General features: G+C 37.9%; 4 protein-coding genes across 4 annotated transcripts in view; 2 read left to right on the top strand and 2 right to left on the bottom strand.

The window, feature by feature from the left end:
* Positions 1–346: 346 nt before the first annotated feature.
* On the top strand, positions 347–1777 carry amn (amnion associated transmembrane protein; the record flags this gene model as incomplete). Its single annotated transcript, XM_081372445.1, has 1 exon — positions 347–1777. One exon carries the CDS (start codon positions 347–349, stop codon positions 1775–1777), a length of 1431 nt encoding a protein of 476 aa, XP_081228571.1.
* Positions 1778–4490: 2713 nt separating this feature from the next.
* Positions 4491–13866, bottom strand: ush1ga (Usher syndrome 1Ga (autosomal recessive)). The gene is made up of 3 exons (XM_081361080.1): positions 13620–13866; positions 8173–8623; positions 4491–7233 (listed from the first exon to the last, which is right to left on the bottom strand). Exons 1-3 carry the CDS (start codon positions 13781–13783, stop codon positions 6424–6426), a joined length of 1425 nt encoding a protein of 474 aa, XP_081217206.1. The 5' UTR covers positions 13784–13866; the 3' UTR covers positions 4491–6423.
* Positions 13867–15147: 1281 nt separating this feature from the next.
* Positions 15148–22853, top strand: otop2 (otopetrin 2; the record flags this gene model as incomplete). Its single annotated transcript, XM_081375283.1, has 8 exons — positions 15148–15191; positions 16833–16905; positions 17309–17624; positions 18260–18396; positions 18475–18533; positions 19549–19697; positions 20708–21528; positions 22683–22853. 8 exons carry the CDS (start codon positions 15148–15150, stop codon positions 22851–22853), a joined length of 1770 nt encoding a protein of 589 aa, XP_081231409.1.
* Positions 22854–24637: 1784 nt separating this feature from the next.
* The window catches only part of hid1a (HID1 domain containing a), a 39778-nt gene continuing 38820 nt past the window's right edge, over positions 24638–25595 (bottom strand). Inside the window, exon 19 of the mRNA XM_081361040.1 lies at positions 24638–24972. Within this exon, the coding sequence (XP_081217166.1) occupies positions 24909–24972 (64 nt within the window). The 3' untranslated portion in view covers positions 24638–24908. The remainder of the gene's footprint in view (positions 24973–25595) is intronic.

The following is a 25595-nucleotide window of genomic DNA, read 5'->3' as shown; positions in this document are numbered from 1 at the left end:
ACATGGCATCATTTAAGAAGAAATGAGAGAGAGAGAGAGAGAGAGAGAGAGAGAGAGAGAGAGAGAGAGAGAGAGAGAGAGAGAGAGGTAAGGTAACAAAGCATTTTCTCTCCTTCCCTACGTCATGTTTTTCTGCTAGAAGTAGGCAATAGAGGTCCAACAGTTGGCCTATTAAATATCCCACAGTCATCCCAATGTGTGCCTTTGTCGTCATCGTAGTAGATGTTTTACTGACAAAACAGCTCTTGTGAATTTTTCACCAAGTTATAGCTTGGACTCTCATGTGACGGTCGCACCGTTAGCGTCAGACCAAAGGTCGTTCTGTGTGTTTCTCATTCCTCTCACGATGGCTCTTGGACACAACGTCCTGCTTTTCCTTTGCATTTTAAATCCATTTGCCAATGCTCTCTACAAGCAATGGATCCCAGACACCAATTTTGAGAACGCAACCAACTGGGATAAAGGCTCTGTTCCCTGCGGGAATGACCAAGTGGTGTTTCTAGCTCAGAGGAAAGTGTCGGTGTACGTGGAAACGTCTCACACTCTCACTGGGATGAGTTTGCCGGTGGATGGACAGCTGATCCTGGCGTCTGGTTCTGGGTTTTCCGTGAGAGAAGGAGGAGATCCCGGATGTGGATCTGGAGTCACGGCACAGTTTAAAGACCCTGAGTCTCTGAAATGGTTTGACCCGTCTCTGTGGCTAGCCGCAACTTCTATCGACGACCTGCACGGAGGAATCCATCAGTTTTCCGTCCACGAGGAGAGCGTCCCGTGCCAGTTTGACGACGTGGTGTTTCGAGAGGCCTCCTCTTTCCGTGTGGACGTCTCATGCGATCATGATGTGCCGGTGAAAAGCGTGTCTGTTCTTGGGAAGAAGTTCACCAGCAGCTCTGAGTTTTCCCAGTACTTATCATCAGATTTCGGCCGGCTCCAGTTCCACGGATCCTCACTTGTTAGCGTTAGCGGATCAAGTTGCGGTGATATAACGGGATGCATCTGCGACAACTCTAAGAATCGCAACGAGATCTGCGCAAACGTGAAATGCGATCCATTGGAGTGCAAGAAACCCCTGCATCCAGTCGGACATTGTTGCGACGTTTGCGGCGCCGTCGTGGACATTCACTTCTCTTCGAACTTCAACTTTGAGTCATATCGTAATCGGCTCCTGCATCTCTTTCTCAGCCTGCCTAAATACAAAACTGTAAAGATGGCCATGTCGAAAGTCTCAAAGGAGCAAAGGCTGCTATCGTTGATTCCTTTCAGATCCAGCCAGGAGATACAGGTGCTGCTCCTTGATCGGGAAACGGGTCAAGATGCCGGGAATCTGGCTGAGAGTCTCGCTCGTGAGATAGTGAAGGACGTGCACGACCACGGATCGAACATCGGCATCACCAGTGCAGATTTCCAGGCGTCATCGGGAGCGGGTAGCAGTGAAATGGCGGGAAACAGTGCGGGAGTGGTGGTCGGAGCCGTTCTGGGATCCCTGATCGCACTGGGTTTACTCGCAGGCGTTGCTCTCCTCTATCGCCGAGGCTTTGTTACGATGCCCAAAATGCCTAGCATCCCCTCTTTCAGTAAATGGAGGAGCAATGGCGACGTCGGGGAGCTTGGTGGCCCGTTGGACCGGGGCTACGACAACCCAATGTTCGACAAGCCGACGATGATGCCGGAAGTACCAGGGCTGTACGGGACAGAGATGGTGAACTCAGTGACCCTAACCCACTCGGGAGTGCATTTCGTCAATCCTGTGTATGATGAAACTGATTTTAATGCATGAATGGTGTGGTTTCAGCTTATCTGATCGTGGATGTGTTGACAAATTAACCTGAATGTGACGATTTCTTAAAGATTTTAACAATCACTGATGTTTAAATCTGCAGAATTGAATCAATAACTAAATGAAAATGTACCCTAGTATAAAAAAAAAAACTATACCAAAAATGATTTAAAATACATTTATTTCACACTAAATATACTACAAATCCATTAATATTGCTTGAGACTTACTGATATAAATATTATAGTTTAAACTTTATTTGGAGTACTCATTTATTGCACAATGCTCATTTCTTAATATCAACCCTTAAAATGTTTAACATCACTATTAGAAAGGATAGTATGATCCCAGTCTATATTTAAAGTGTACCTAAACACACTTTAGCACAGTCAAATAAACAAAAATAACCTGAATGTGACTATTTCTTAAAGATAAATAAATAAGGCTTTTTAACAATCACTGATGTTTAAATCTGCAGAATTGAATCAATAAGTAAAGGAAAATGTACCCTAGTGAAAAAAAAAACTTTATCAAAATGTACTTAATATACATTTATTTCATACTAAGTATATCCATTAACATATTTACTGACATGTCGCTTGAGACATAAATATAAATATAAATATAATTAAACTTTATTTAGAGTACTTCTTTATTGCACAACGCACCTTTATTAATATTATGTGTACCTAATGTAACTTTCATTAGTTCCACTTTAGCACAATCAAATACACTTAAGTGAATCTTTAGTTGAACTTCAGCACTATTTCTGAATAACTAAAGTGCATTAAGCACAAAATTAGTTGTTCCAATATAGCAGACTTTAAGTATAACCATTTAGTATACCAACAGTACAATTGCAGCAGGGTATTTATATTAAGTACATGAACATATAAATGTATTTGTAGTGCACTTAGCATAACATAAATGTATTTCAAATTAAATTTTGTATTTTAAATGTAATAAATGCAATATTATTTTCATTTTAGAATATTTATGTTTCACTTAGTGCATGTGGTAAATGGAAAATTCACACGTGCTAAATTGTCTGTACTTTCATCCCACACAATGGTATTTCTCGTGATATAAAAAATAAATAAAACCATGCTTATCTGATATTTTGCCTATAATATTGTGTTATATTACTCTTTTAAATCCGGGTTAAATTCTGGGAGTTTAACTCGAACCTGCATTTGAATGAATGAATGAATAAATAAATAAATAAATAAATAAATAATGCTATGTGCAATTGCCAGTGTTTATATTCAATAATCCCATGTGAAGTTTGTTGCCACAACATTTACCTTTCAAATATCAAAGAAAACTCTTCACACCAGAAGCCAGTCTCTGCAAACAAGTCATTAATATCAGGTTAAACCTCCGATTCTGGGGTGACAACTTTTAATTTTTGATAGATAGCAATAGAATCTGCTTATATCTGCTCATATCTAGTCTATATAGCAATAACTAGATAGACTCTGCTTATGACAAATACTATTATTCACTCTTAAAAATAAAGATACCTAGACAGAAACGTAGTGTTGGCCCAGATCCGGCCCACATCCGGAGAACCACAGCTACACATTTTTATGTCTTTTTTTATCTGACATGACTTGTTTAGGGGGGATGGGGGGGGGGGATGTAAAAAAAATTGCATCACAATAAGTGTATTGTGATTGTCACTAACATTTTAGTAACTAAACTGAATTTTATTAGGTTTAGTGACAACATGTTACAGTGTTTACATGGTACAATTTCTGGTAAGCTACACTTTTTTATTATTTCAATTCAGTTCAGTTATTGTGATTTGATTTAATATTGACTCATTTAGATAAATATTAGGTACACAAGATAGGCGTTAATTTTTCTAAAAAAAAAACAAAAAAAAACAATAAAAATAACTCTAATTAAATATAAAGCTTTTTTTTATTATTATAATAACAACTTTATTAAATGATATAAGTAAAATATAATAAATATGTAATATAGTACACATATTTAGCAAAAAAACTCTCTATAGCTCTTTTTTTCTAGCCAACCTATTATGGTCATTAAATGGCTTTCCTGAGGTAAATGTTATATGACATAATTTTTCTCCAGCTGTTTTATTGACCCCTTTGTTTGATTGATTGGTCGATATTATGTATGAGGAATATACATTTCGGTAAGTTGTACTGTATCTTTAAACTATTAGCTAGTAGAGATGATCGGGTCACGTGCCGTTAGCGATCTGTCACGTAACATTACAAGCGCCAAAACGGTATTTATTGTTTGAATTTCGCAATAAAATTGACAGAATCTGAGAGCTGAGATTTTTTTTATATCATGATAACCTGCTCTGTCTAGTCTGTCGGTCTCCGTGTCCTCTTTGCTTTGCGATTTTTCGCGTGAGAAAATGGATCACGTGAGAGAGCGTGTGAGAAGCGTCAATCGCGCGAGTCTCACGGTGAATGCGTGAGGGTTGGCAGCTCTTATATACTGTAAATTTAGCATAATTATATATCCTGTAGGGATCATTGAGGTTATTGCTCATAACAAATTTGTTACTTTTTACAGTCATGACATTTACAGCCTTTTCGTTCGGGAAACTGTAGTATGAAACAATAGATAAAGTTCATTAATACTTAAGAAAATGACTATTCTACTTTTTTAAATGTTAACACATTATTCAACAAACGATCAGACAAACAAAACCACACTTCACACAAAAAAAAAATATCGCAAGTTTATGAATTTGTTTAATAGTTACATACCAGCAAATGTCATCATAAATAAAGTTGATGTATGCGTTATAAAACATGGCTGTTATAAATATTAAAGGAAGACATCATGTAATAATTCAATCACAGACAGACTTTAAAGAACCTGCTGTACTGCAGACCTGTGCATGAACCTGTTTACTGACAATATAAAAAAAAAAGTTCACAGTTCAACAAAAGAAACTGCGGTTGTGATAAGCGAAACGACTTGTGGTAATGAGTTCTGCGAGTTAAAGCTGCAGGATCAACAAAGGGCTCTCTGTGTAAGCCAACTCAACCATGCATCACACACAACTCATCCAATTACTCGTGTTTCAAAAAACATGTTATGGCCAGATACATGTAAACATTATGTGTAACATAATGTGAGGGTGTAGACAAACGCTTTTATCCTTACATACAGTCCCACAACAGCAACACTGACATCAAGATTGCATTAATCCATGTATTCAAATCTCCCTGTGTGTAAATAAAAAGACTAGCAAAGCTACAATAACCACCATGTACTGATCTTCGCTTGTCTAACAAAGAACTATGAAACATTTGTCAAATTATATACACAAAGTTATGTCTTAAATGACATGTTGCATAGAAATGTGCAGGCACTGAGAAATATGCCCCATGGGGGCAGAAATATTATAAGACTATGAGTGCGTGTAATGAGGTGTGACCTCATTTTCGCTCTCTACATTTGCCACATGACACGTGATAACCATTACATTTGAACTTAATTACCATTTGTATGCATATTGCGCTGTTTGTGTCAGTTACAGAGGTAATATAGCCTAGTCTTTCAGCTATTTCAACATCGGCCCACTATAAACCTTTGCTATAAATGTTTTATAGCATTATTTCAAGAGACTCTTTCTTCATACCACAGGTTGTTTTTTTATTTCTGCCTGATTTTGAGTTGATTTAGGCCAAGGGTGTTCAATCCTGCTCCATTTCCCTAATAAATACACCTTAACTAGAACTTTATTCATACTGAACTTTATTCTAGAGCTGCTGTAAAGCCAAAACCAATCTCTGTTACTTTAATATCCTATTATCACTGTAAAGCTGCTTTGAAACAATCTGGTTAAAAGCGCTATATAAATGAAGGTGACTTGACTTTTGGTGTAACAGTAGCAAGCTAGTAAGAGCTGTGCATGTAAACCTCACTACCACCTGGTCTCAAAAGGCCCACTAGCGACTGGTTTCTAGCGTCCTTGTTAGCGCGCCCGTCTCCCATGCCAGAGACGCCGGTTCGAATCCCGCTTGATTTGGGTCAAGTAAGACCGTTTACATTGGTGCTATGCAGGAAGGTGACTGTCCAGGAGCAGGATTGGACACTCTTAGGGGCTGTTTGCACGACACCGTTATCAACTAAAAAACGTAAAACTTGTTATGCATTTTGGCCGTTCGTTTTCACGACAACGGCGTCTGAAAACACAAACTTTTGAAAACGGGTTTCAAAGTACAAGTTTTTGAAAACGGTCTTCGTGTAAACAACAAAAACGCAAATCTCTGAAGACCATGACGTCATGCACATGCGTATTACGTGTTCAGTCTATAGTGTTTCATCGCCATCTACTGGCCTGGCAGCAGAATACAGCGTTTTTAGATGGTTTTCGTGGATCCGTGTGAATGGGGATCGTTTTGACAATGGTGTCGTCTGTACACAGAAAACTCCGTTTTAAGCGTATCGCTGTTGTGTAAACGTACCCTTTGTTTAGGCTTCTGTCTCTTTAGCATCTCTGCTGCATTGTTTCATTGGCCAAATGTTGACAAAGTAACTTTTCCCATCTTCAAAGAAAAAAAAAAGTGTACAATGGTTCTGTAAACTCTTACCAATTCTTCAACTTTAAACATTCATTGAGGTAAAAACAAGACTATAATGGAAGAACTTCACATCTCAGTGTCCTCTATGCAACCTGGCTCATCGATGGCCTCCAGTCGGCGCTGGCATGCGTCTATGATCTTCTTTCGGGGTCCCAATGGGATGTGAATGCTCTTGAGGTCGGCATCGGAGCACAGCAGCAGGGCATCCAGGTCAATCTTTTCTCTTTTGAAGACGGGAATGAACTCGTTCATGTTTTGAGTGGCCAGGAACACTTCCAGTGGGCTTGTTTCCGGCTCGTCATCGTCATCCAGTCCCAGCTCAACCTCGTCCCAAGGCAGCTCTTGCACGTTCCTCTCTTGAAGGCTATGGGCACTACCAATGCTATCGTCATCTAAACTTGGTGAGCGATGCATTCGACTGCGCAGGCGCACATTATCGACCCGATCGCTGCCTGCAAGACTGCCTTCATCTCTTCTACCAATGCCAAAAAGTCCACCGCTCACGTAGTTTCGCCGGAAAACCATTGTGCCCAAACCGGGACGGTTAAAGAGCGAGTCGTGCCCCGAGTCGGTGCTGATCTCTGAGTAGTCCACATCTTGACCATGCAGGTCGGGTTCACTGATGGCACGCGAGACGGCATCGTCGTTGTCGTTGGGGAACATGTCACGGATGTTGCGACGAGACCGGTCCTTAGGGTTGACGTACGTGCCCTGCTTCAGAAACATGACGTCGTTGCCTAGCTGTAGGCCGGACAAAGAGCGGACACTCTTCCGGCCATCTTCGTAAATCTTGAATGTCCCGTCACCTTGCTGCTTCTTCTTCTCAAGCTTCCTCTGGATTTTAGTCTTGCCCCTGGCTGTGGCGTGGAGAGTAGCCTAGAGTGACAAAGTTGGCGAAAGGGTTAAAAGTCTGCTTCAGAGACTGTGGCTTGTAACTAACATCAAATATTTAAAATCCCCCTGTAGTCAATAATCTTATCCCTTAAAACTTATCATTGATCACCAAAATTACATATTTAAACGTTTTTTTTTTCCTGTAAAAAAAATCTACTTGTCTTAAAATAGCTTGAATGTAACCCTACACCCTTGCCTTATTTAGTAAACGCGGTTCTATGAATACGCAGATGAGCCCCGCCTCCACTCACTGTGAGAAAACTCTGTCTAGAAACTCTTTTCTAATGCGATTTGATTATATATTGATATTTTCCCACCACAAGCACAGAGTAAGATGGTAGGGTTGCATCAGCCTTTCACAAGGTCTTTTTTAAAGTCCCCCTGTAGTCAGTCATGCCCAAATTATCCCTTAAAACTCATCTTTGATCACCAAAATTACATATTTACGCATTTTCATGCCTTAAAATAGCTTGAATGTACTCAACACCCTTGCCTCATTTAGTATGCGTGGTTCTATGAATATGCAAATGAGCCCCGCCTAAACTCACTCACTCAGCTCAGAGATCCACTGGTTGACGATCACACGTTGATCTGATTGGTTACAAGGTAGTTTGTGACATCAGAAACACCAGCGATTTCATACCGTGTTTTTGAGACTGTCTTTGGTTCACTGCAGTTTTAAGGAGGAAATACTCAGCAATGGTGTCGACTTATGAATTTACACATGGTTTGTCTTAAAGCATATTATAAACACCACATAGACATATAAACAGCATTAAAAACTTGATTTTCACTAAAGGGGGACTTTAAGTATTGAAAATCGATAGCCTAGAGCGACAAAGTTGGCAAAATCTGCTTCAGTGACTGTGGCTTGTAACTAACATCAATAACCATCGAAGAGCAATCTTGAGAGTTTCTGACCTGGGAGTATGGCACATTAGTGGCAGTGCTGAAGTGGTGTAACTTGCGACTCAAGGTGCTGCTGGCGTAGCTGGAGAAGCTCATGGCGTCCGAAACCGAAGCTTCGGTTGTCTCTCTCTGAAACTTACGCTCCATACGCCGCCGGTGTTTCTGCTGCAGTTTAACACACTCCTTGATGCGCCGTTCGGCGTCACGGAAAGCCCGGTCCTTCAGTTTGCTCACGAGCTTGGGGTTGAGCGTCGTCTGCTTGGCAGCGATGGAGTCCAGATAGCGCACACTATCCATGTGGTTCTTGGTGGCGGCCATGTCCAAAGGCGTGTGGTAATCGTTGTCCAGGCACCAAACATTGGCACCGAATGACACCAGGAAGGACAGGCAGTTGAGATGGCCATTGGAGGCGGCCAGGTGGAGTGGCGTGTTCCCCCATATGTCACACTTGTCTGGGTTCCCCCTGAAAGTAGAGCCGGGATAGAGATCCATATCAGGTGTGGCATTTAAAACGGTGACCTTTATGAAACTAGTAATCCTGTTACTGGAGATCTACCTTCCTGCCAAGTTCAGCTCCAACCCTGATCAAACACAACTGAACCAGATAATTAAGATCTCCAGGAGCACTTGATAATTACAGACAGGTGTGCTGGATCAGGGTTGGATCTGAAGTCTTCAGGTAGTTAGATCTCCAGGAACAGGATTGGGCACCCCTGACCCTATGATATAAGTTATATACAGGGTTTGAAATGAACTTTTTCACTCACCGGACAATTTGGCTACTTAATTTTTAAGTTACTGGCCATTCAGAACTTCTACTAGCCAAAAAAAAAAAGTGTATATACCAAATATTATTCAGATACCAGACATCATTTTTTATATTTTATAGAGTAAACATAAAAAGTAACATGCCAAATTGGCTTGTGATGTGACAGCGTTACCTGTTATCAACCCAGTTGATTTTTACCTGCATTTGGCGGGTGTTAATTTTAAACCCTGGTTATATTTAATAAATAGCATGGCAACATAATTCACACTTTCATGTGTTAGGTGAAACTGGATAAGGCTGTCATTATCACTTGTTTTATACCCCCAAGAATAGCAGAGACCACACTGGCAATCGCATGATTTTTTGATTATGTTTTCAGCACTGGCTTGTCATCCATGAAGGCCAATGAATAATGCATAAGTCTATGAAACCGAAACAACCTGCTCAGCACATATGATATCTAAAATCATCAAATGTCATAAAAGAGCAAACAAGGTGTGTTATATAATGCAAAACAATCCCATAAAGCAAATCTTAGTATGTTTTCTTATATAAGCCAGTAATCCGGAGACTTCTCTGCTAATGCCGACCCAGAGCACTGGATCTGTAACACGATCTCCTGCCTGAATAAGACTAGAGTAACTAACTAGGTGTCTCCTTACTAGGGGGAATGATAGTTGCTCAGGTGATGTCACACTAAATTCCTGCATAACCACAGGCCTGATCAACAAAGAAGCTGATTTCTGAATTAATGTCACAGCATGCCATCATTTGACCGCTAGTAACGACATACTTTTCACTATTCCTTCCAGAAAATGCATTTTAAGCTCATCTGGTTTATTGAAGTATTTTGTTGAAATATCTACAAACACATACGGAGTACAACTCTATAAAATGATAATTTGCATTAAGTTCTCTGTTAGATATGACCACACATTTCCATTAGAGCTCGGTATGTATGTTATAAGTACTTGCTATATGATGCACTTTGCATTATGACTCAATACAGTGGGATGCATTACGATATGATAATTGGATTGCTTGAAATTAAACTCAGATTGAAACTTTGCTTTGCTTTGCTTTCGGGCAGTAAAACCCCTCCTTAGACTGCACTTAAACACATTTGTAATATATTATTTTAAAAAGTATCGATGCAATATAGGGAAATTAAAAAGCATGATAATACAAGATAATATTATGATTTGTCCAGCCCTAATTTTCACAATACAGTTAAGCTGCATCTCTGTGCTTTCTATAACTAGTGCTGGCTGAGCCTAATTCATATTTAATGAGTGACAGGTGAAGCCTTGCAGTGATGCATTATGGATGAGAAAAGCTGCAAGGTTTTCACAGTTAGCAAAGGGAGCCGTGTGCTGTACTGGGTCAAGCCAGAATTCGGATTATGACCCGCTAACCTGCTTGACCTTGATTTTTTGCATGCCAATACTTATTTTACCACATACATGTATTGCCCTATAAAATAAGAGACCCCTATAGATCCTTATCCAAAACAATCAGATATGTACTGCAGATGTCTTGTGTGAGTTATGAACTGTCATTTTTATCCCACTAATACTGTCAGATAATAAGATGTATGACTGTCAGAACATTTTAACATACTGGAACAGGACTATTATATAATATCATATGCTATCTCCTAACAAATGACTGCTATATGATCCCCACCACCCATAAATGTCCATTTTTACTGGCATTACTATTTTTACCATCATTTTATGGTCCCTTTTCTTGGCAACTTCTAATAGCATGAATCTTTATGAGTCACAAACTCTGTTCTCATGTACTGTAATGCACTAAAAACCTTTTTTCTTGGCATTATCGTGGGAATTCATGCTTCAGGGATCCATGCGGTGCATTGAAAATGAAACACCCAAATGAAAGGATTAATTACTGAATCCCTATGTGTGCACGGGCATAAGTTGGCACTTATACAGAAAAGCGATGTTTGCTTTGCTTCATGTGGAGATCACAGTGGCTTTCAATGGTCAAAGAATCCGATTATCCATTCAGGACGGGGAGAACTTCTGACAATTAAGAGCTTTTATAAAGGGCCACTATAGGAAACCAGGTCAGCTCTAATGAAAGCTTTTGTGTGTTTCGCTTTTATCTGCCCTCTGTCGGCATTAAACAGAGTGGCCTTCGATCGAATCATGTAGAATTGTTAATGGATCCTTAGTGATAAAACAACTCAAATGACACCGCAAACAAATAAGGGCCACAAAGAAGTATCAAGGGCTGTATATCCGTCTTAAGGTGCAATCAGGGTATAAATGTTTAATCAGCCCATACATTAACAGGGAATCGAACCTATAACCTTGGTGTTGCTAACAGCATGCTCTCCCAGTCGAGCTACAGGAACTCAAAAGCATGAAAAAAACCCAGCAATAAATACCAGTACAAAAAACGATCACTAGAGCTACAGGAACTTAAAGGGATAGTTCACCCAAAAATGAAAATTCTGTCATCATTTACTCTTCCTCAAGTTGTTCCAAACCTGTATGCCTTTCTTTCTTCTGCTGAACACAAAAGAAGATATTTTAAAGAAGGTTGGTAATTAAACAGTTGATGGACACCATTGACTTCCATAGTATTTGTTTTTTCCTACTATGGAAGTCAATGGGGACCAGCAACTGTTTAATTACCAACCTTCTTTAAAATATCTTCTTTTGTGTTCAGCAGAAGAAAGAAAGGCATACAGGTTTGGAACAACTTGAGGGAGAGTAAATGATGACAGAATTTTCACTTTTGGGTGAACTATCCCTTTAAAAATACGAAGAAAAAACTGCAATAACTACTAGAACAGTACAGATCACTAGAACTACAGGAACTCCAAAACATGGGGGGAAAAAATCGGCAAACAAATACCAGTATAAAGACAGATTACTAGAACTACAGGAACTCCAAAAGCATGATTTAAAAAAAAATAATACTATAAAAAAAAAACGATCACTAGAACTACAGGAATTCAAAATAGAAAAAATGGCAAGAAAAAAAATCAGTACCAAAACAGATCACTAGAACTACAGGAACTCAAAAGCATGGAAAAAATGGCAAAAACAAAAAAAAACAATACAAGTACCAAAATAGATCACTAGAACTACAGGCCCTTAAAAACATGAAGAAGAAAAAAAAACAGAAAAAATAACAGTATAAAAACAGATAACTCTAAAACATGAAATAACAAATACCAGAACAAAAACAATAATAGCCCATACTTCTGTCAATAAATATTTGGTTTTCATGCTTGATAGTATTATAAAGTGCAGTTGATTTTTTTATTCTACAGTATCTGACTCTTAAAAATGACTTTTGTTGATGTGATCAAATGTAGTAAATGTTGAGATTCAGTTTTACATAATGTTATTGATTGAATAAAACCAGTTTATATGTTACCAGAAGTACGTTTTGGGGTAACTGGTAACACTTTACAATAAGGTTCATTAGTTAAAGAGTTAGTTCACCCAAAAATGAAAATTCTGTCAGTAATCACTCTCCCTCATGTTGTTCCAACCATGTAAGTCTTTCGTTCATCTTCGGAACACAAATTAAGATATTTTTGATGAAATCTGACAGAATTCTGACTCTTCCATAGGCTTCCAGAGTGACCGAAACTCGCCGACCCAGAATAGTTATTAAAAACATCGTTAAAATAGTCCAAGTGACTACAGTGACTCAATCTTAAGTATATCAAGCGACGAGAATACTTTTTGTGCGCAAAAACAAACAAAAATACCGACTTTATTCCACTATTCATTTCCTTCTCTCTGGGCCTCGTAGTGTTTTTGCGTAGCGCGTCTGTGTTACACGTCACCACGTAGGCTCACTATTGGCCGACGCCGGTCATGTGTGTGTTGCGTGATGACGTGCAACACAGACGCGCTACGCAAAAACACTACGAGGCCCAGAGAGAAGGTATCAAAAATATCTTAATTTGTGTTCTGAAGATGAACGAAGGTCTTACATGGTTGGAACAACATGAGGGAGAGTGATTACTGACAGAATTTTCATTTTTGGGTGAACTAACCCTTTAACATTAGTTCATGTATTAACTAACATGAAGCAATGCATTTATTATTACAGTATTTATTAATCTTTTTTTAACATTAATTAATAAAAAAATCCAGCTGTTCATTGTTAGTTCACGTTAGTTCACAGTGCATTAACTAATGTTAACAAGATTTTAATAAAGTATTAGTAAGTGTTGAAATTAACATTAATAAATGCTGTATACTCGCAGTTCATTATTAGTTCATGCTAATTATTGTTAACTAATGAACCTAATTGTAAAGTGTTACCTGGTAAATTTGCATAACGTTGTACAGTGAATAAACCTAACCATTTATGGTGTCCTGTTAATCTGACCTCAGTAATGGCCTCTGCGAACTGAAATATTACATAAAACCACCATAAACATCACGAGTACAGATTTAAGGAAGTAGATTGGAGATTGAGAACTGCACACCCAATTAACCCAATAAAATCATCAAGCGTGGTGAAGAATCACCCGAGACAACTGCATTAGGTTGTGTTGATGATATTATGATGCCGGTTCCTGCGTGACACCTCTCACACACACGCAAACATGCGGGTTAAAGACTTCAGCTAAAGTTACGGGCTAACCCAGTTCATGAATGTGAGTGTAAACGCGGGTTATGACGCGCAGTCTTACCCTCTCGCGACGATCATCCGCAGCGCGTCGAGGTTGCCGTGGTAAGCGGCCCATAGCGTGGGCGTCATGCCATCCTCGTCCGGCGCGTTCAGGTCCTTGCGCGTCGCTTCCTTCAGCAGGTCGAGGTACCCATCTCGAGCTGCCTTGTGGTATTTGTCATTCATGGTGATCTCGAACCTCAGCCTCCATCACTCTTTCACTCCTCCACGCGCGCGCGGTGCTTCAGGTCTGAACCCGTGTTGCGCGCGAGAGGCGCGCGGAGTTTCCAAGGACACGTAGGACGCGCGCGCCTCTCGTGAGGGAGTGGCTTCGACTCAGTCCTCGCAAAAAGCAATCTTTTTCCCCATTTGGGATTTAAATAATATATTATCTGATTAAAGAAAGATTTTCGGTAACACGAAAGATGGTCCCTTTTGAACATTCAAGTAACTTCATGTCAACTATCAGTCACTATAAGAGTATTAGTCGACAATCTGCTTAATATCTGCACACTCTTTATTGTGATGCTCCTCCAAACACTTTCTACAGACTATAAACAACTTTGCAAGTACATGTTGTTGTGTTCTAGTGTCCTTTAATGTTTATCTACAACACATGATAAACATACTTACCATACCAGTCTCCTAATACTCTATTAATACTCTAATGAGTTAGTAGACCACAGAATGTGTTAAAGGGACCATCAAAATAAAGTGAAACCAGACTTTCTTGCAAAAGAGCCCTGCTCTCAAAACATACACACATATATTCATATGCCGCATTAAGCGAAACTATTATGTTGTTTAATAGATTATTAGTTCATATATAAGTGGCCCCCAAAAATGTAAGAAGTGCAAATAATGCATCAAACCACGTAATATTAGATTTATATATAAACCCAATGAACACACTTTTAAGGCTAAACATTTCACACACACAAAAAAAGGTTTGAAATATACAATATTGTATATTTCAAACCTTTGTGTGTGTGTGTGTGTGTGTGTGTGTGTGTGTGTGTGTGTGTGTGTGTGTGTGTGTGTGTGTGTGTGTGTGTGTGTGAAATGTTTAGCATGGAAAGTGTGTTCATGCTCTTGCTTTGATATTTTGTTATGCAAATATTGATTTCATATCTTTATTTTGTGGCCAAATATTAACGGAATATTCATGCTTGAACATGAAATATTGATGCACATTAAATTAGACGTTATTTTCTTCACATTAATGTTGTTACACTTTTAAATGTAAGGAATTATTCATATATAACCTATGTGAGTTCCTACCGGGGCATTGACACCTCAATCAATAATTGCATAATGTTATTTATTGGGGTTACATATGCATGGCTTTTATTTCACGATGTCCCATATTCTGTGGCATTATCATGCACAGATCCACTGATGTTTGAAGATTTATTATTTAATTGCACATTGTCCTCCTAGATGTTCATTTGTTTCTAATTATTTGTGTACTGTGTGTTGTGTCTGACAGGTTACAGGTCCTTCAGCGTTACTACAGTAAATCACTGTGTCGGCGAGTGTATATATGTGCCATGAAGTGGCACACTCCTCAGAAGGCCAGCGGTTCCTACTCGTGGTAAGTGGAGGACACTAACTAAACGTGTCACTTTTGTTCAACTACTCTCTTGTAAGTGCTTTTTGCTAATTTAATAAATGTATATGCCAAATACATTGTAAAAATTGTTATGGTCGATAAGTTATGACAACATGTTTTTTACATCGCTTTAAAGCTTATTAAAGTTAAGCAATTTTCAACTTTTTAGAAGTTATACAAGATTCAACTCATTTTTAAAGTCAGTTTAACATAATTTAGGTTGAAATGACTTAAACATCCAAAATGATTGTACTTAAAAATTGAAGGTAGTAACTTTTTTTCTTTTTTTTTTTTACAGTGTAGTCTTTAGCTTTTGCACTGTAAAAAAAGCTGCCGCCTTAATTTTCTTTAAGTACAATCAAATTGGATGTTTAAGTCATTTCAACTTAAATTACATTAATCTGACTTAAATAAATTGAGTTGAATCTTGTATAACTTTAAAAAATTATGAGTTAAAACACTTTACAATAAGGTTAATTTGTTAACATTAATGTATTAACTAACATGAACTAACAAGGAATAATACATTTGTTACAGTATTTATTAATCTTTGATATTGTTAGTTGTTCATAATTGTTTGTTCATGTTAGTTTACAGTGCATTAACTAATACTAACAAATACAACCTTTGATTTTAATAATGTATTAGTAAATGTTGAAATTAATATTAACTAAGATTAATAAATGCTTGTCGAAGTATTGTTCATTCCTAGTTCGTTAACTAATTAACCTTATTGTAACCTTACCGTAAAAACATAACCTTACCGTAAAAACATATGTTGTCATAACTTATTGCTCGCTTATTACAGTGTGTATCATGTTTACTCTTGAAATGCAGTGTTGCAGATCTTGCTAATATCGTTGCAAGTCGCTTTGAATAAAAGAGCCTGTGAAATGATTTAATGTGAATATATAAATACCAACCACCTAAGCATGAATAATAATGCTGCTTTAAGTATTGGTGCGTGGTGTTAGCATTAATAATCGCCATTAATGCAAGGCACTCATAGATCACAAAAGAAACAATGGCACCAATTCATCTCAAATTGTATAACTGTACTCACAAATTTACAATGAAATTGGGTGAGGCTCAATATCGCACTGATCCGGAAAAGCAGAGTAAATAAAGGCTTAATATTTTGAAAACAGATATGTCTGAGGTAAATAAAAGCGTAATATTTGTTGATGACTCAAGAGCTGAGGGTGTCTGATCAGAACTTCTTGTTTCCTCCGTCACCAAACACACACACACACTGAGAGAGAGGAGGTGGTACAGGTAGTGCTCTTGTTAAACACTGTTATCACAATAGCTGAGGGCCACTGGCTGGCTCTGGTCCAGTGCAAGCAAAGGTAAATCTTTTAGATTTCCAATATTGTCAGGTCAGATTTGAGGATGCAGGTCTCCTTCAGATGAAGGGCCGACGCAGGACTAGACGTAAGCGGAAGAAAGGGGAGGTGATTGGTTAGATGAGGGTTCAAGTATTTAAACAGCTCGAGGAAGCTAGATGTCTTCTAACTCTTTGGCTTGACAGCTGGTCTTCACACACTTCATACTCTATACATCCAGAAGAATCTTTGCAACTTGGACTCAATTGCAACTTCACTTGTGTTTTCTTGTGGACAGCTCTTCTAACTCAATCAACATGACGACCAAGGAAGACCTTGAAGCCATCGAGAACCAGATATCCACCATCCAAGTTAGTACCAATGATCGTGTTTTTTTACAGTAAAAATGCTTATGGTGAAAAACTATTAATTGGTTAACAGAAAGTTTCCGTGTTATATAGCCTATATACGGTGAATGACTGTGATAGCTCAAACAGTACGTTTAATGTAATTTTTTACAGTGAAATATCGTTAAATTTACAGTTTTTTGGAGGTGAAATGGAAAGTCATTGCATAATTTACAGTAATAAAAACGTAAATTGACATTCCCAGAATCTCCACAAATTTATATCGCATAATGAAATAACTTTTTTTTCCTGTAAATTTAAGTCTGTAAAACCTCAAATCTTGCTACCGTATTTTTTACTATAAATTTCTGACAGACGTTTTTTTTTTTACCGTAAATTAAAACAGATTTTTTTTGTTTTTTTACAGTGCCATGGAGAGACTGCACTTCACCACACCGGCTCGGGTCTTTCCCACGGCAAGTTAAAAACAGTAGAGAAGGGGCGAAACTGGGGATGGCTTCTGTCTGGGTTCATCTCCTTAAACATCCTCCTCCTGGGAATCGCCATCGTGAGCGGAAGTGTCTTCAACCAGATCCAGATCTCTTCTTCTCATCTCCTGATTTTCCTCATCTTACTCGTCATCGTCACCACCGTGTGGATGGTTTACTACAAAGTCCACACTTCTCGGGTGTACCGGGCGGTTCTCTACAAAGACAGTCATGCTGGACCGGTTTGGCTGAGAGGTACGAGTAACACTTCATTCGTACGATCAAATCCGGTTCTGCAAACTCAGTTGAATTAAAGATTTCAGAAAGAACATTTGGGATGTTTTCACACCTACACTCAAACCAAAATTTATTCAGACACCGTCAACATTTCTCACATTTTTAAAGTTTATTCGCTATAGTTTAGAAAATGGTACTAAAATATGACTCAGAATCAGTTGATATTTCACTGGTTTTGTCCGTCCTTCTGTTAGACTGTCTCACAGATGAATTATGTTGAATATCTGTCAGCTGTTAAATTTAACTACACAATTAGATAATACCAGTTTAGATCAACCAGTTACCAAGCAATGCTTCATTTTGTTCATTCTGTGTGTGAAAAGAGCATTAGCAATTAAAGAAAACACACTTCAGCAAAACATGATCAGGTCAAAGTGTCTGAATCATTTTTGGTCCCAGATTTGTATAAATGTTTCTGGTAGTCACTGTATGAAGAAGTTTGGGGTATAATATGTCACAGTTTACTTTATTTTACATAAATGAACTATAGTGTCCTGCACCCACTGGTATCAAAAATGATATCTGGTGTCTGAATAATTTTTGATTGGTCTGTATGTTCTCAAGTGCTTATACTGTGCTTGTGTGTTCATCAGCTGGACTGGTGCTGTTTGGCGTGTGCAGTGTAATGATGGATATTTTCAAGATCATTTATTACGCCGGTCGAATGCACTGCGATTCGCCTGTGAAAATCGCCTTCCCTGTTGTGCAAGCTCTGTTTGTCATCGTCCAGGTATGAAGAACTTCTCCTGCTCTTTTAGGTCATTCATTCTTGTGTTTATAGATGATTTAAATATACTCTATATTCCAGACGTACGTCCTCTGGGTCCACGCCAAAGACTGCGTACAGATACAGCAGATCATCACACGGTGAGTCCTTGAAACAAAATGACTTTTCTACTTGATAAAATCCTCGTAACAATAATTAACACATTTATAAACATAAATGTTACTGCTGCTGCTCTGTATAACCTGTTATTATCGCGTAAAACATCGAACTTAACATTCATTTGACATTTAATTAAGTAAATATTACTTATATTTAATTTATTTAATTTCTCATATAGAATTAAGTAACATCTACTTAACTAAGTTAAGTACATTTAACAAAATTAACTTTTTTTACTCAAACAATATAACACTGAATTAAACCACACTTTTAAAGTGTATGCATACTTAGAAACATCTAAGTAAATAATACAATAGATATTGTATAAACTCCATTCTGTATCTACATAATAGAAGTAACATGGCACTTGACAACAGAGACCTAACCCTACTTGGTACACAATGACGATAACATTCGATAGATCGTTTTTGAGTTTCAACCTTATTAATTATTCATGCCCCAGTGCATGATGGGAACACTTGTATTAGAAAAGTTGAGTTGGTTTTACTTAATTTTATATCGTTGATATTTACGCTTTAATGATAAGCTTGAATTGAGTACAAATATAGGATTTACTTAGTTTTTTTTTTTAATCCTTCCCTGAACTTACTTTTTTCATGTAGAAATTACATTAGTTTCTTTCCGTAGCATTCACTTTAATTTCTTATCAGTGTGGTTTCAAGAGAATGTTTGGGTTGTTATATGGTTTAGTCATTTTATTTCCTTGTCTTTTGCCACCTTGACCTCATGGTGTTGTCAGGAAAAGAAAATTAATGGGAAAGTCTGACAAATGTAGGCAAATGATCACACCCTTTCAGATCCGTGAAGGAAACGATCTGTCTGTAACCGACACTTCAAGCCCATTGACTGTAGAGTTGTGTGAAGCAATGAGCACACATTTTAAAGTTATCGCAAGGAAATGTTTGGTTTTGACACCTACTCATGTATGCGTCTAGTGTTACTGTATAGTGATATTTACTCTCTCTCTTGCTGTAGATGTGGCCTGATGCTGACCTTGTCCACGAACCTCATGGTGTGGATGATGGCTGTGACTGAAGAGTCGCTCCATCAAACAGTGGCTCCAATGGACCCTTCGTACAACGGTTCCTCAAACAGCGGCCACAGCTTCAACGGCACCATACAAGGTGCTTGACGTGCACACTTTTGAGACTTGCGTGATTATACATGCAAAGTACACTGTAAAACAAATTCTGTTAAATTTACGGTAAAAAAACAAAACAAACGGCTACCAGAAATTTACTGTAAAAAATACGGTAGACTTGACTTAAATTTACAGTACAAAAACGTGTTTCATTATCTGATATAATGTTAATTTACCGACATATTGAAGTGCTAATATCTGTTTTGTATCATTGTAATACACTGACAACCACCAATCACAGCGGAGATGAGAGTCACATGATCAATCAAAGCTCATCTCAAGCTGAGAAAGTTAATATTAATATACAGAAGTTGCACAGTGTCATTCACACAAACACTAAACACCATCATGGAGGAAAACATTAATTTAACAACATTACATGTGACATAAAACCCTAATGTACATAACTGATTAGAAAAACTATGAAGAAACAGTTATTTCAACGAAAAATACATCAAACGTGAAGTTGTGGGAATGTCAATTTACAATTTACGGTAAATTATACAATGATTTGTTCTTTTTCATGTCCAAAAACTGTAAATTTTATGTTATTGTACTGTAAAATGTACAGTTAGATCTATTGCAGTTATTCACCGTATATATAGTACGGAAACTTTAACTTTTTTTTAAGCGTTAAATTACGATCATTTCAGTTTGTCATAAGCAAAGTTGCAATTCTCAATCAAACCTCATTCCTTGCCCAGACAGCAACATAGTGTCGGCCCAGATCCGGCCCACATCCGGTTACGCGTTGAATCCAATGTGGGCCGGATCTGGACCGACTGTCTGATTGATATGCTTAATTTTTGGCTTTTGGGTGCAAGTACACTTTTAGTAAGGATCCTACGCACAGCTTTGTAAATGAGACCCCTGATCCGGCCCACGTCCGGTATACGCATGAAGTACCGGATGTGGGCCGACTGTCTGATTGATATGCTTACTTTGGCTATATGTAGAGCATCTCTTTGACGTTCTCTGTTGTCTTTCTTTCAGGTCGTACTGAAGACAGCGAATGCAAGTGTAGCCATAACTTGTGTGACATTTTCGAGAAGGCCTTTTACTACCTGTACCCCTTCAACATCGAGTACAGCCTCTTCGCCTCCGCCTTGGCCTACGTCATGTGGAAGAACGTGGGCCGGCAGATGGACGAGCACCACAGTCACAAGCTGCGCTTCAGCCCGTGGGACGTCCTCGTCGGGCCGGTGGCGGGTCTGATCGTCCTAGTGGCGGGTCTGGCGACTTTCGTGGTCTACGAGGTGGAGGTGGCCAAAGAAGACCCGAAAAAGACTGAGAGAGCGTTAACAATGCATTACATCATGAACATAGTCGCAATCATTCTCATGTCCATCACATGTCTAATCGGCTGTGTGATTTTCCGCATGGATAAGAGGGAGCAAGTGTCGGGGAAGAACCCAACGAGGAGTCTGGATGTCGGGCTTCTCGTGGGAGCCTCTCTAGGACAGTTCCTCATTTGTTACTTCATTATCGTCGCGGTGCTGGCGTCAGGGGTCATGGGGAACACGAACGGGCTCAACCTGGCCTGCGCTGTCCTGACCGTGATCCAGTTGTGTCTGCAGAACGCTTTCCTCATCAAGGGCCTCCACCGGGAGCCGTTCATCGAGACGGAGGCGGAGACGAGCACCGTGTTCGCCAACGTCATGGCCGTGAGAGAGAGAGACCCGGAGAGGAGGAGCAGCTCGATCGTCCCGTCTCACACGTTCCCCATCCCGCTGGGGATCCTTCAGGGTCGCCTCTCCTGGAAGAGGAGGGTCATTAAGGAGATCTGCGCATTCCTGTTGTTGTGCAACTTCATTGTGAGTATCTGACCCTTGATGCTTTTTATTGAGATGGGGGGGGGGGGGTTACACATGTTTTTTCTTTAAAGTCCCACTGAAACGCGCAGCTTTGTTTAATGCGTTGACGTAACTTCCACTGAAATAGGAAGCTGAGGCGGGACATATTGAATGGCTCCGCCCCCTTTTCAAACAGCCAATAGCGTTTAGTTGACCTCACAGACTGTCATTTTAAGTATCTGACCCTTGATCATTTTTGAGTTGAGCGTTTTGACCATTCAGAGCCACCGAATGACGAATACGAAAAGATTTCCTATTACATTATTTATTTCTTACACAAAGCTTAAAATTAGGCCATTTACATCTGGTATTAAGATGCGTTTTGGTTGATCGGATCACAAGTGGACGACCCAAAAATAAAGGTGTAGGCCTAAACGGAGTTTAAAGCATTTTTAAAAGCTTGTCCACTTTTCAACACTTCCAGAAGGAGTTGAAAACACATTCGACCGGATTGCTTTCATAGTGTAAACGCTCATGGGTCAAATATGTTTGAACAGCCACAAAAGACCGTCCTCTCTCCGTCTACTGACCACACGCGTGAACATTATGGGAAGAGCTCTAGCCAGACGGGGTTTAAACTTTGACCACTGAAGACCTAAGTTTGTTTTGAAGATGAAATCATACCAAACACAATGTTCTCTCATCATTCCTGATTTCTAACACACACTCACAGCGTTCGGCTGGTCTTGTGTCTGTCAGAGCAGAAACTAAAGCTGATGCTCTCCGTGTGTTTTTCCGTCGTCTCTGGACGCGATATGTAAATTCGACCCTCCCCTCGAAGAAATCAGGACAGAAGTGTTTGAAAGTGGACAAAAGAGACGGAATAAAACACAGGTGTAAACGGGAATGTGTCTCCTTCATCTACTTGTAATCCAATCGACCAGAACGCATCGTAATACCAGATGTAAACAGAGCCTAAAAACCAAAATAACTAATTTTAGGGCCTGGAGGCGGAGAAATCAATGGTTCTACTCTCTATTTTTGTCTTATTCGCCTTAATTTTGACAAGCCTGCATTAAAATTCGGAGTTTTGCTCGTTCTGAATAGTCTTTTGTGTCTTTAAAACATCAGTCAGACCAGTTTTATAATGTAATTCTGTACGTTGTGTTTTGCAGCTGTGGATCATGCCTGCCTTCGGAGCCCGACCTCAGTTCGACAACACCGTCGGATCGGACGTTTACGAGTTTCAAACGTGGGCGGCCGTGGTGAACATCGGGATGCCGTTCGGGATCTTCTACCGGTTGCACTCGGTGGCCAGTCTGTTCGAGGTCTGCCTCACCTCGTAAACCAGCGGACCACTTATGAACTGTACGCGCTTATGCACATTGTAAAATATATATATATATTTTTTTAAAGTATATTTTTGTTTAGTTGAAAGTGAAATTTTGTACATTTTTATTGGATAGTGTGTTTGTGTGAGTGTGTGGACATCTTATACTATGTTCAACTGAAAGCCTTTTTAATATATTGTGAATAAATATGTTCTGAGACATGGCCCCGGTTACAGGTGACTGCAGTGAAATCCTCGGGAGTTAATCCCGGAGATCTTGCCCTCTCTACTCCAGTTTGTGTTTATTCTGGTCATGTACCCAGATCACACATATTGCTGTACTCCCTGTTTTACAGATGCTCTCCTTCATAATGAATAAAATGAAGTCAAAAACGTGACACAGTGAGAAGCGTGTTTTTCTTTTGAACTCTATATCCTCTCAATATATTGGGACAAATTTTGCACAAATACACAAACATTAAAACACATGTCTTGATCTGCTCCACAAGCTCTCTTATAAATACTGGCACAAATCAAGAGCAACATTCGGGTTACAGTTATCGGCACTTTAAACAACATGATGAACATATGCAGAAATTCAAAAACCACAAGCTAATCTTTCTATTTGATTGTTTATCATATTTTTCATATCTGTAGCCAGTTCCACTTCAAACATCAAGCGATATTTACACGATCTCAATAGCAAAACTGATATGCAGACAAAAATAGAGATATTGATATTACCATCAAGCAACTGCTTTGTAATACTTTGGGAACTTTTTGTACATTTGCATGAGTCAAAAGTTTTGGATCGGTTAATATTTTTAATGTTTTTAAAAGAAGTCTCTTCTGCTCACCAAGGCTGCATTTATTTGATCAAAAAACTAATATTGTTAAATATTATAACAATTTGAAATTACATTTTAAAATATATTAAAATAGGAAAGTTATGCTCAAGAAACATCAATGATTAATATCGGTTGAAAACAGTTGTGTACAATTGTTTTTCAGGATTCTTTGATGAATAGAAAGTTCAAAAGAACAGCATTTATCTGAAATAGAAGCTTTTGTAACATTATAAATGTCTTTACTGTCACTTTTGATCAGTTTAACTCATCCTTGATGAATAAAAGTATTAATTTATTTTATTTCTTTCCCCCAAAAAATAAAATAGAAATTCTTACTGAACCCAAACTTTTAAACATTAGTGTTTAATGTGACAATATCTTTCTATTTCAGATAAATGCTGTTCTTTGAAACTTTCTATTCATCAAATAATCATGAAATAAAAATGTAAATAACTGTTATTAGAATGATTTCTAAAGGATCATGTGACACTGAAGACTGGAGTAATGATGCATAAATTACACTTTACTATATATTCACATAGAAAACAGTTATTTTAAATTGTAATAATAATAATAATAATATATATATATATATATATCAAATATATCAAATCAAATAAATGCAGCCTTGGTGAGCAGAAGCGACTTCTTTTAAAAACATTAAAAATCGTCCCGATCCAAAACATTAGACTGGTAGTGTGTGTGAATCCTGCTGGAATTCATCTAAACCAGCTCTTGATTTTATTTTTCTTCCAGTTATTCTTCATCCCAAACTTGACTAATAGTGACGATTTGGAGTAATGTAATACATATGCATGTTCCAACAAGTAACAAAAAAGGAGGATTCAGCAATATCACCCTCTTGTGGCGATATTAATACAATCCAAAGGTCTTTGTCAATGCTTGATAACTTCTAAAAGCCTCCTAGAAATTATTCACAAGTTTTTTTTTTCGATACTATAAATAGCATTCTTTCTTATAATAAGCACTTTATTCCTATAAAAAGCACAGTGAGAGAGAGTTTCACATGTCTGGGCTGCTGAACACAGTATGCTTGTACTATGGAGCGATGGTTTATATATAGACGTGTTATCATCTGAACCCCAGCCAGCGCTGGCGGCTCGACTGGCGGCTTTAGTGGCGTCTCACAGTTCTCTGGGGAACGGGAACGGGTTGAAGCGAAAGGACAAGGCCAGGTGAGGTCTCAGTGTCACGGATCATCTCTACATCCTCTGGATCTCGAAGAGACGCACGTCGGTGTCGTACCAGATCGGAGGATCCACGTTACTGGAGCGAGAGGAGAAACCGTGTTAAACTCTCCAGAGTATTACAGTCACACACATATCCAGCACTGCTTCTTACTGCAGAGATCAACAGAGAGAAATGTGCCCTCTAATAAAATAATACAATAAAAAAAATAAAAAAATAATAATAATATATATATATATATATATATATATATATATATATATATATATATATATATTTTAAATTACATAAAAATTTGTTTTTAATAAAATAAATTAAATAAAAAAATAAATAAAAAAATAATACAATTAAATAAAAAATAAAATAAAAAAATAATAAAATTAAATAAAAATATTTTTTTAACTAAATAAAAATTATTTAAATAAAAAAATACATAAAAATGTGGGTTTAATAAAATAAATTAAATAAAAAATAAAATAAAAAATAATAAAATGTAAAAAATAATACAATTAAAAAAAAAAAATAATAATAATTATATATATTTTTTATTCAATTAAATGAAATACATTTTTTTATATTTTTTAAATAAAATAAAAAATAAAATTGCAAATAAAATACAAATTAAATTTAATAAAAAAGTATTAAAAAAAAGAAATAAAATTAAATAAAAATTCTATATATTTTTAAATAAAATAAAAATA

Source organism: Scardinius erythrophthalmus, assembly GCF_964197995.2.
Source record: "Scardinius erythrophthalmus genome assembly, chromosome: 1".
Classification (NCBI taxonomy): Eukaryota; Metazoa; Chordata; class Actinopteri; order Cypriniformes; family Leuciscidae; genus Scardinius; species Scardinius erythrophthalmus.
The sequence above is the reverse complement of the archived record's forward strand: the minus strand, read 5'-3'. Positions and strand labels throughout refer to the sequence as shown.